Source organism: Zootoca vivipara, chromosome 1, assembly GCF_963506605.1.
Source record: "Zootoca vivipara chromosome 1, rZooViv1.1, whole genome shotgun sequence".
In the NCBI taxonomy this organism is placed as follows: domain Eukaryota; kingdom Metazoa; phylum Chordata; class Lepidosauria; order Squamata; family Lacertidae; genus Zootoca; species Zootoca vivipara.
The window spans coordinates 27649612-27661695 of NC_083276.1; the positions used below are offsets into that span (position 1 = coordinate 27649612).

General features: G+C 42.1%; 1 protein-coding gene across 1 annotated transcript in view; it reads right to left on the reverse strand.

Moving 5' to 3' along the window:
* The window catches only part of NRXN3 (neurexin 3), a 1204733-nt gene that overhangs the window by 630631 nt on the left and 562018 nt on the right, over positions 1 to 12084 (reverse strand). Inside the window, exon 12 of the mRNA XM_060282978.1 lies at positions 11907 to 12026. Within this exon, the coding sequence (XP_060138961.1) occupies positions 11907 to 12026 (120 nt within the window). The remainder of the gene's footprint in view (positions 1 to 11906; positions 12027 to 12084) is intronic.

The window sequence follows — 12084 nt, forward strand, 5'->3', positions numbered from 1 at the left end:
ATAATTGCTCAAGCTCATTACTGCTAATATAAACATTGGGGGCCTATGCAAAAATAGAGATGTGTGGGCAGAGAACCATCTGCTGAATATGCTGCCTGCCAGAAACTCTATTCTGCCTATGGTAGCATGCATTTGGAGGTCTTGTGTGCTTAAAATGGGCTATGCAATCACACCCCAAACCCAATGGTTTTAAGGGGGTAGAGAAAAAATAGGCACCATTACAATCCAAGCCGGTCTTAAAGAAGTTCATTACATTTTTCCTTGTCAAAAATACTCAGTATCCCATAATTGAGTAAATACCTGGAAGGTTTTAGTATTTCCCACTAATAACAGAATGAGGAGAGACTGATGGAAACTGTTATGTCGCCAAATAACAAAACTGTTTTAATAATTAGAAAAGATAAGCGGCTCAGTTCTCACAACCCCTCACAGTTCACACAGGGGATTATTATTATTATTATTATTATTATTATTATTATTAGCATTCCTACACCACACAGAGCATAAATTTAGGGCTACTTGAGGGGCTCAGTCTTTATGAATTCTGATACAAACTGACCTGATTGCCATTTGCCAGATTTATGTGCAGATCAGAATTTTTGTTATCCAACAGGTTTTGCACTTCCCAAATTTCCTGATGCAATTTCAGGCTCAAAGGCACATGTCAAAATAGATTTAACATACATGTATTGAACACACACACACACAGAGAGAGAGAGAGAGAGGTGGGGGGAATATTTTAGGGGAAATGCATTTAAAAGTATTTAAATATTATCTTGGTGACCTCAAGATGTATCAGACAATGACTAATCTCTGAGCAATAACTATGGTCCTAGTTGGCAGGACATTCTCCAGAGACATTAGTTAGGTATGTTCTCTCTCTCTCTCTCTCTCTCTCTCTCTCTCTCTCTCTCTCTCTCTCTCTGTGTGTGTGTGTGTGTGTGTGTGTGTGTGTCTGTGTGTTAGAGCTAGGCCCTCTTCAGTATTTTGCATTCTTCTGTTCACTCGAAGAAAGATCTGTTGCAGATGAACTATAAAAGCCACAGATGTTTCCTAGGCCCCTACCAATCACATGACTTATGGCCTGTGATGCCTGTCATCCATCTTCATCATTCACCTGAGATCAGCAGGGCAGAGATGTAGCAGTTGGAAGGTCATTTAGTGCAATTTGGAGGCAAAAAGTAGCCGCTATGACAGATAGTTATGAGACATCAGCAAAGCTGACAGAGGCTTTTATTGGGCCAAGCGAGGCAATTAAGTTAGAGGCACAAGCAAAGGGAAGATGAATTGGACCCCTGACCATGTTTCTGTTGAGATGACGGCCCATGTCCATTTGAAAAGAACAATTTATGCTTGGCAGGTGCATTATTGATACCAGAGTCAAGCAAGTTATTTTAGATGTGGAGCTGGCTTCAGCACCTTGGAGAGTTCATAATGCCAGAAGGCGGTCTGGGAGGGGGAGTGTGACTATGGAGGTATTCAAAACCAAAACCCAACTCAAAATCAACTCTGTATTATCCCCTTCTTTGAGCCCGTGATGAACAACAGGGTGGCCACCAAATTCAGCCCTGGTTCCTACCGTAGCTCCAGCTCGGACAAAATAGGGCTTTGCTGGAATATCTAGGGAATATCTACATCCTTCTATCAGATTTCCTGACATCTGCAGGCCTTGCTAGATCTGTGAAAATATCCGTTGGCGCTGGATTCTAAAAGCAAGCATACACCACCAGAAGCCTAAATACTTTCTGCAGCCTGCATGAAATATTATTCCTCCTCCCTACCTCCTGGATGGTTCTTTATTGATGCATTGATGCTATAATGATGTCTGAAGTCTGTATAAAGAACTCTCAGTGCTGACATGCACCAAAGACATGATTATTATCAGAAGCCTCTCAATTAGGAATGAGTGAACCTGTCTATTTCTAGTTCATATCACTTTTGCATTTTTCTTACCTGTAATTCCATTCCACATTAATCTGTGAACCTTTTAATCCTCTACAAATAAGTATTGGAATACACATTTAGATATCTATTTTGAGCAGTTCAAACTGCCAAGAAGTGTGCCACAGCATCAAGAGAAGTGCAGAATCCAGTGGATAGTTTTGATCTCTGTCCTACTAAAAGAGATGCAGATCAGGATATTTCATACAGGGGATCCACAGGGATCAAATTATTCAAGCATCCCCATGCTTGACTGGCTTAGCTTAATGTGGAGCCTTGCAGAAACAAGCGCCCTCCAGTTTAGCATCCCTACATGAAGACTTGGGTGGGGACATTGCCATTATGGTAATACTCTGCCTTCATAATCAGAGGCAGCAATACTTCTAAATACCTGTTGCTGGGAGATGCAGGAGGGGAGCATGCTCTTGTGCTGAGGTCATGTTTGCTGGTTTCCCACAGGTATCATGTTGGACAACAGGATCAGGGCCGCCCCTACGTGCAGGCTGGGTGGCGCAGGGTACCACGGTGCCGGCCCGCCAGGGGGGCGCCGTGAGCTGCGCCCGCTGGCCGGCCGGCCCGCCACGCAGCTGAGCCCACGGCAACTGCGCTGTGCCTGCCCGTTCACCGCGCTGGGAAACAGGGCGGGGGGCGCCGGAGGGATCTGTCGCACCACGGCGCCAGGGGCGCTTAAGACGGCCCTGAACAGGATGACAACAGGAGAACAGGATGCTGGACTAGATGGGCCATTGACTTGATCAGCAAGCTCTTATTAGGTTCTTATGACATAAATTTTAATGTCAGCCTATCTTATTTATACTTCCTGAAACAATATGTGAATGGAAACACAGCTATCTTTTGAAATAAACTCTTATTTCTGAATATTGTGGTGCAGTTTTCAGTCCGAAAAAAGTTGTACACCTTAGAAGTGTGCATCAGAATGCATACAGTAGTGAAAACTAATATACAAAAATGCATTATATTAAGAGGAAATTATTTGCAAAAAAATGTGTTTATTAGGAGAAACATACTTTAAAATGCTTTATTTTTCATGAGCAATTCCTTATTTTTTTTTTAAAAAAATTGCAAACGCATGCAGAATTGTGGCTAACTGAATTTAAGACTGGGCAACTGAAAAGCAGAGAAATCAAAATTGATCCACCATCCTGACCTTCTCCAGTACCAAAGAATAGCAATTACCAAAACTATATGTCTCCATGAGTCAAAAAGATTGCTGGTCCGACTTTAAAGTGTCACAAGAGAAATCCCAGCAGGAGTGAAAGGTTTTGGAACTGTTTGGTTTAAACTCCCTATCACTCAATTCCTGGGCCATCTGGTGGCAACTGGGAAGAAAAAGAATAATGATTAAAGCAGTTGAGCTTCCTTCAGTATATTTTAAGAAAGAGCTACTAGGGTAAGCTTTGAAAAATCCTGCTCTTGCTTATGCAGTTATTTAACGTTACTGTCTATGAAACACTGGCATTTACACAAATCACACCAGCTCCATCTAATCAAAGCCACGTCAAGAGCACAACTAATGATGGTTATATTGCTTAAGCTGAGAGGGCGGAGTGTCGCAATTTTTAATGCCAGGAACAGAGTACTTCTGAAAATCAAAACTGAGTTATAAAGGAAACCTGCCACTTCTAATCAATACAGGTCTCTGCCTCAGGCTAGAGAGAATGACATGTGACAGACTTGCTTGCTGCACTAAGTGAAATATTAGGCAATCCGGTGAGTGTTGTTCTATAGCTGGTAGGGGGAAACTGCAGAAGAGGAGAATATAGCCTGGAATATGGGTGGCTGGCTTCGGCTGGGGATTCACACCCCACTACCCAATTGCAGTTTAATTGTTGAACCAGTGTCAGCAGTGGAGTTTGTGCCAGATTGTGAACCGGAGGATGTAACAAGGGTGTGTCAACACCCAGCTCAGGACAAAGGAGTGCACTGCAAAGGTCTCCATGCATCATCAGTCAGGTTACATTCTCAGATCCTTATGAAGTAGGGGTGTGGACCCTTTTTCTAACCCTGCTCGAAAGGCAATTCAGCCCTGGAAGCTGGATTCTCCAGATGGAGAATGCTCTTTTGAGGGTAATCTGAAGCAACTCCACATAGAATAATCACAGACATCCCTCCAGCTCCTTTAACACACTCAGAGATATAAAATCTATTTCAGAAGTGTCTAAATAACCCACCTAAATCTTCCTCTCGGGAATCGTTATTGAGACAACTGAGTTTTAAATTTTCATGTTTTTCCACAATGCTCCACAGGCTCAGCCTATTGTAACAGCTCCTGGATAACAAGCTAGTAACATTGCTGAGATATGTCTCCATGCACAGCTAAACTCCACTGGAGATCAGTAGGCAGTCAGTCATCTTCCAATGAGAGGCAATAATGAGCATATTAGGAAGGTTGGATAACAATCAAGAATATGATCCTGGGCTTATCCTTTTAACCTTCTTATGATTTTCTTTCCTCTGTCATTTTTTAAAGAAACATTCACACACACACACACACACACACACACACACACACACACACACATTCTATTTGCAGTATGGATTTATTCAGCTCACCACACTGTCTCCATCAAATAAGGCTTCTAAGGGATCTTCAGAGATGACTGCTGAACTTGCTTCCATCCTACTGATGTCAGTGGATGCATGAGACCATTGTACAAGCAGACACATCACCCACGCGTTTGCAGATTCACATGGGCACCAATACCACTAGGGGGTGACTGCAGTTCTTGCTCAAAATGTTGCACACAACAAGCTGCTAAAAAGACTCCAATCAGCTTAGCCATTTCCATGTTGGCCAAGGTGACAGACAGGAGTGGCAGGAGAGAAATCAGTTGATTCGACTAGGGAAGATTTCTTCCCTACAATTCTGGCACAAGGATCAGATTTGCACATACTCAAACACTGATGCATAGCAAAAGTCTATCATAGAGTGGGGAGCTGTTGTTAAAACTTCACACAGCCACAAGTTGCTAACAGTGACAATGTTTGGAAATTAACTTACATTTCAGCTTCATGACTACTGGTATACTCTCATGTGGATCTAGGGACCATTCCTTCTTGGTTTTAGGCTCCTTTGGGAGCAGGGGGGGGTGGGATATTAATTGATTGATTGATTGATTGATTGATTGACTGATTGATGCAGGACTGCGGAACTTACCACCCAATAGATGTTGCATTTCATATCCCATCTGTTCCAGCAGGAGCAATGGTTAGGGAAAATGGAAAGTGTGGTTAAGAAACATGGGTAGCACCACAGGTCTCCCTCCATTGCCCTAGATGATGAAGAATTTGCTACTTCGAAGGGACAGAGGTCTTTGGCATTTTATTTCACTTATCCATCCCAAGTGGAGCAGCAACAATTTTTTCACCCACCAACATTTGGGAGATAAAAGTGAAGTAGAACGAAAACACCACCTGTTTGCAGCTGCTTCTTTCCCTGACTTGTCATTTAAAAAAAAAAAAACCCAAAACAATATTTATTAGAATTCCAACACATCAAATATTAAATGCAAAACAGTCATTCTGTACCACAGGAGTGTGGTTAGCACTCCATCAGCTGTCTGATTCATCAGCCACCCCCTTGCCATTTCTAAGCCATTTTTTAAAAATATGGTATTTATGAGTTAATCCCAAATAATTATGGGAGATGCAGGAAGCAAGACACAGAGCTGATCAGATCTGGCTATGTGACAATCACACAAAGCCATATCAGAGTGAGGGCAGCAAGAATGCCATAATGGCACCATGATCACAGTGAGGGGAACTATTTTGTTTGATTTCACAAGCCTTGCTGAAAAATTCCTGGAAAGGAGGAGGGTACGTTTTGTAAAATGTGTCCCCCACACCCCCAGCTCCAGCTTAGCTGTGTTGGGCAGATGGGTTCACAGAATGCTCCTCATTCATTCTAAAGTACAAATATCCCCCTTCAAGTCGTCATAATTTCAATGGAACTTCCTTTCTACACATGGGCTATGAAGAGTGTAGATTCAGTGCAGACAAGAAAAGCCTGAAATTAGTCAATTCCTCCTGTTTCTTTGGAAGTATCTCTCTTTAGTCTGACTCTCGGGGGATATTCATGCCACAGACTTAAACTGATTTCAAACTCATTCTCTTCTCCGGGGAACCTGAGAAACTGTAGTTCTGCAAAAGGGGCAAAGAGTCTGTAACAAAGAATTCTTGGTACCAAACAAATCCAGAGTTCTTCAAGTCAGGCAAATATACAATCAATATACATTTGAAACATAGATGGGGCCTTAGTACCATGACGAGAACAGGTGAGAGGGAGGAGGAGGATATCCTTTAGAACACTGATAGGGAACCTCAGGTCTGGGGGGACAAATGAGACCTCTATTTGGCTCTCAAGGCTCTTCCAGGAAACACCCCTTGCCCTTAAGGCCAGGTCCTTGAAAAGCCCCTTTTCATGCTTTTTCAAGCACCTTTGCCTGTCTGGAACCTGTCATTCAGCTGTGATAATGTCTCTCACTTACACTGAAGTGTGGGGTATATGTCAAAACCTCTGACTTTTGCATAGCTCTGCCTCTGGCTACTCCATGGCATGCAGCGCCCAGAAAATTGCCCATGAAGAAATGTGTCCCTTGGGCTGAAAATGGTCCCTCGTCTCTGCTCTAGAGAGCTTCCCTCAGGTTCTCTCTGTGGACATCTGACACAAAACATTTGAAAACCAACTCTTCTGACGTTGATTCTCATTATTTTCAGGGCTAATTCATGATCCCCGAGGATTACACAAAACAATATGTCAGGCGGACATGCTTCCATACAAGCTCTTGGTCTGCATCCCAGCCTGATGCTTTGCAGTTGCCGAGAGGTGTTTCGGTGCTTGCAGAGAGGAACCTAAAAGCTCCTTGGACAGTTTCCACAATGGAAGACATTGCTCTTGTTTGGCATGCGATGCTACAAAAAAAAAGCGCACTTCTGTATGAAGGCTGATGCGAAGACTTGGGATGTGAGAAAGGGAGTGAAAGCCAGTGGAAATATGAAGCAAAAGGCCACTTCCAATATTGCTCCTGGGATCTATAAAAGCCACACCACATTTTAACTTTTGCTTTTTACCTAGGTAGAATACAGAGTAGTAGTAGTAGAGGGGTGAGGATAGAATGTTTTTTCAAGAATTGCAGGATTGGCACAGATTGGTGAAAACAGAGGTACAGACAGAGAGTGTGAAGCAAGCAAGACTGAAGAGGGTAGGATAGGGTGTGTCCTGGTCTCCTGAGCTACAATTTGCGCAATTTGAATTATATCTCTTTCAAATACTGTATACATACCAAGTCTTTCCAGTGAGTTTGCAAACAGCACTGAAGACTACTACCAGGTAAAAATCAGCAGCTTACAAGTTTATTCATCAACAGCTAATGATACTTGTGGATTAATTTCCTGCACCCCATAACCCTTTTATGCATATTGTTTTGATCTGTAAGCTAACAAATTGAGCACATTAGAAATAAATGGATGGTAATTAAATAGTGGCAAAAAGAGGCTTCTTCTAAAGCAAATCAAGCTTAAGTGCACTGGCAATGAAATTGCAGAGGCCACCCCACCCAGACACAATGGAATTGGCCCCAACAGCAACAGGTACAATGGTAAAAAACTGTTTTTGTATGCAATGGTGGCAGCAAGAGTACTATTGGCACAGAAATGAAAACGAAGAATTATCGACGATAGAAGAATGGCAGACGAAGTTAATGGACTACGCAGAATTGGACAATATGACAGGGAGAATTTGAAACTGGCAGGACCAGAGGTTCTTGAAGGACTGGACTAAAAAATTTGAGAATTATTTGAAAAACAATTGTAAACAACAAATTACGCTAGTTAGGAATATAAAAATTGGTTATTGTTTATTAAAAGTAATAGTGAATTAGGGAATGCAAGAATAAGTTAGGAAGATTGGAAATCTTTAGACGTGGTTGATGGAAGTCCAAAAAAATATTGTATAAGATATGAATGAATGTTAAAGGATGTGTGGAATTTTTTTTTTGCAAAAACTTAATAACAGAGAGAGAGAGAGAGAGAGAGAGAGAGAGAGAGAGAGAGAGAGAGAGAGAGAGAGCAACAGGTACAATTGTGAACATTCACTTTCTCAGTTTGAAAATGAGGCAAAGCTGACCAATTTCGATAACCCTTGGGATGCAGAACATTACCAATGCAACATGGGAACTGAAAATGCAGGCATCGCAATCCCACCACAAAGTTAACATTAAGGAATCTAGCCTAGAAGCGTATGTGGACACACATTCAAGAGAGAGGTGCAATTTGTTTTTCCTGTTGGCTGAACGAAAAACCTGTTTTAACAATACCAATCAATAATGTATTGCAACCTATAATTTGAACATACACAGAGACAACAAAAACGAAGGAAAACTAATCAATGAGCACCTGACAGATGTAGCAACAGACATCTGTTTGGTGTTTTATTGTTTACACATGAGCCCCCTGCAGGTGACTGATATGCTGCAAGCCAGGAACTCCTGGTCATTGGTGCAAGAGTAGTTTTTAAAAGGCCTCCACATGGTCATAGCCAGCAGGAGGAAAAACGGCACACCCATCTGTGATCTAACTGCCATTTCTAAGTAGTTTTATTTAAATATTCATAACTTGCATCAGTAAGTAATGTAGAACACATACTGGATCAACAGTGAAATTAGACAAAAGCTTTCCTAGAGCCAAAACACATCTCATGTCACATCAATAAAGCCACAAATCAGTACTTCATTGGTCTTTGAACTAAACGGGATGTTGGGGAAGTTGCAGCTAATTGTGCCAAGGCTACCCAGATAGACGATACTTTGGCTAATGCCCCAGGGCTAATCCACATGCTGCCTGTTGCTACTTCATTTTTTCTGTCTTTCTCCTTCTGGACTCACACATGGAAGAAGAATTAAAAGGGTGCTGGTGACACTGGCAGAAACTTCCAAGGTCAGGAAAACTGCAACAGTAAACCAAAGCATCTCTGACCATAGAGGCCAGTGCAATTGTTCCACGGCAGCAGTTCAGACATGTGAGTGAGGGGAGAAGAAGAAGGAAGATGTATTATACTAAGCCCCTAAAATTTTCAGTGTAACTCATCAAGATCCAGTTTAAATAAGTCTAAGCTAGTGGAACAAATTATCACCAACTATGCTGGACAGCTTCATGACGTTTGGCTGTCTAGTTTACAAGGATCCATTTCTGCATTATGAAGTTTCTCACAATATTATACCATCTTATGGCCCATTGTGGACACATGAGAACCTTTGTGACCCAAGTTACCTGACAATACATTACTTGCCAGCTGTGTTTGCACAGCATTTCCACTCTGGGCCGAATTAACAATACATACATCTCTGTTAGCATCTGGATCACACTAGCACTCAGGACAGCAAGGAACTTGTTGCAACATTATTGGAAAGATGCTATCCACCCCAGAGTGTGTTGCAGAACTGCAAGAACAAAATCCGCCATTGCAAAAAGTCTAGTCCCAAACAATCATTTGCAAGCATAACACAACCGAGGACATACCTTTTGCAGATCTCAGCACGGCAGGTTTAGAGCGATCATTGTGAACTTACCTTTCTCGCTCCTTTTTGGAGACAGCTTCCTACCACAACCACTTCTAAAATACCAGCACAAGAATGCAAGAGACACCTGGCTGTTGGCAATTCAAATATGCTTTTTCTTGTATGAGTGGGGCCACTTTTGACACATTGCTCTTTAAAGACAGGAGCCTTTTTTTAAGGACCAGGCCTTTGATAACCTCAGCAAAGCCAGGAGGGCCAATATAAAGGACTTCAGTGCCTTCCAGCATTTTTCTGTGACATTTTCTTTATAGTTTTTTAATGCCTTCTCTAGAAAACAGGCATGCTTACAGCCCTCCCTACATGATGCCTGCATACATAACATGTGTCTTATGATGCACATTTTAAGCACCAGAAGAAGCCCCACAAGTCACTTTCACTCACATCCATTTGCCCTCCAATTGCCCTATATGACATCCTATCTGTTGATTCCTGAACATTAAGGAAGTTTTAATTACAGACTCAAAAATGAACTTAATGACACTTGGAAGTCTGTCTGAATTCATTAGTGCCAATGGGTTCTGTAGTGCTTTGGAATCATGTGGCTCAATTCATTAGAAGCCAGAAAGGGCATGGTGTCACTAACCCCTTTAGATCACTCCACAACACTTATTTAAATGCAGCTTCATAGGTCCTAGGGTTGCATTTTCTGTGTAAAGTGGTTTCCTAAGAAGCATGCCTATAATTGACAAAGAAGTGTGTCTCACAGGGCACTGTGGGGCAGATAAGTGCCATGTTTTTTTAAAAAAAAACCCTAAGGGGAAGGGAAAGGAAGAGGACAGACAGAAAAGGCATCTGTTTCCAGACAGAGCTTAGGACATATTTATGATTGAGCTGTGAATCTCAGCAAAAAAAGACAAAGGTGGGGATAATTCTGTGCCTATTGATATACATCTGGCTGAACTGCATTTGATTGGGATTTTAGAACTAGCCACCTATACATGCATCAATTCACATGCCACAGAGCAGCTGGAAGATTGCAAGTTTTAACCTTCCCTGATGCAGGGAACACATGTGTGTGCATAGAAAACTAGCTTATGAGGAAAAAGAAGTCTAGGCCAATTTTCTCTCTGATGTGCCAATTTTTGACACGTGTGAAGCAATTTGTTTTGTTTCTTTTGATAGGGTACAGAAGAGATGCATTCAAACAAATGATCTCTCATGTGCAGTCCAAATGGTGTCACACATGTCTGCTGCATGTATGGATCAGCATCAAATTCCTGCTTTCCCAATGATTTCCCCACACACACCTTGGGTTTCCCCACATGAACACTAGATAAATGTATATATTAGTGCTCCATATCATGATAGTTGGAGTGAACAAATTGAAAGCAAGATTTGAATGACTTAAGGATGAATATACCCTCGTAGGCTCATGAAACACCCAGTTCCCATCTTAAACATGAATGTGGTAAAGTCACCACAAGGTAATTTCAATGTGTCATTTTTGCTTGCAGAATACATCTTCTAAATGCCATTATGAGTTCTGTAGGGAGAGTTTAGCTTTCAGTGGATCTCCAGGACATGCTAAACTCATTCTCATTATACAGAAGGGCAGTCAGAAGATCCATTGCACAGTGATTTTACCATGTCAGAGATGAACATGAAAACAGGACCAAAGTCCAGTAGCAGGAGCACCATGGAGCCACCCTCCCAACACCAGCATCACTGCAGCTTGCCTGGATGGTATTAGAGCAAGGAAGGGAAGGGACCAGGTTGTGGCTGCAGAGATGCACTGGTGAAGCTAAACAGGCACTCCCACCAGAGCATCCAAACTGCCCATCACCCCAACACTGTCTACGACAGTTTCACTGATGCTGGTGTCAGGAGAGCAGTTCCACAGTGCGTATCGACCACATTGGCTACTCCTGCCAAAGTCTACCAACAAGTGACACCTTAGCACACAATCACCAACAGGAAATTGTGGGCATCATTTACAGAACCAAAAAGCCTCCAAGAATTCAATATGATACCTTTTTCAGCTTTTGCAGCCACTTAAGACAAGACTAAGTACCGGACACTGTGGCTGGAAAACTTTTAAGAAGTTAATGTACTTCATTTAGTAAAACTCTGATTACTGTCTAACACACACAGTTCCATCTGGATGCTATAAAAAGAACATCAATAGCCCCCTTTCATTTCATTTGTCTTTAAATATGAAAACAGAATGCACTCAAGCACTTTCATATCAGATCAAAGGGAAAATAATTATCCTACTCTTTCTTCAAGTAATCTAGCTTTTAAAGCTAGTTGCCTAGCAAGATGATGAGGCAGCTCTGACATTAGGATTCACACCCAGTGATAAGCTACCAAACCAGACATCAAATGCCTTCTAGGTCCTTGCAAAATCCCATATAAAAAGCTGGTACTCACGATCATTGCATTGGTTCCCAGAGTAGGAAGTCATGGAACAGTCACAAATGAAGCCTTCCCATTGCTGGATGCAGATGCCTTGGTTGGCACAGGAGTCTTCTTGGCAAGTGGTGCTTGGTCCTGAGATGGGATAGTGAGGAAAGCAAGAAAGAAAGAGCAGCGATTGGAAAAGAGTCAT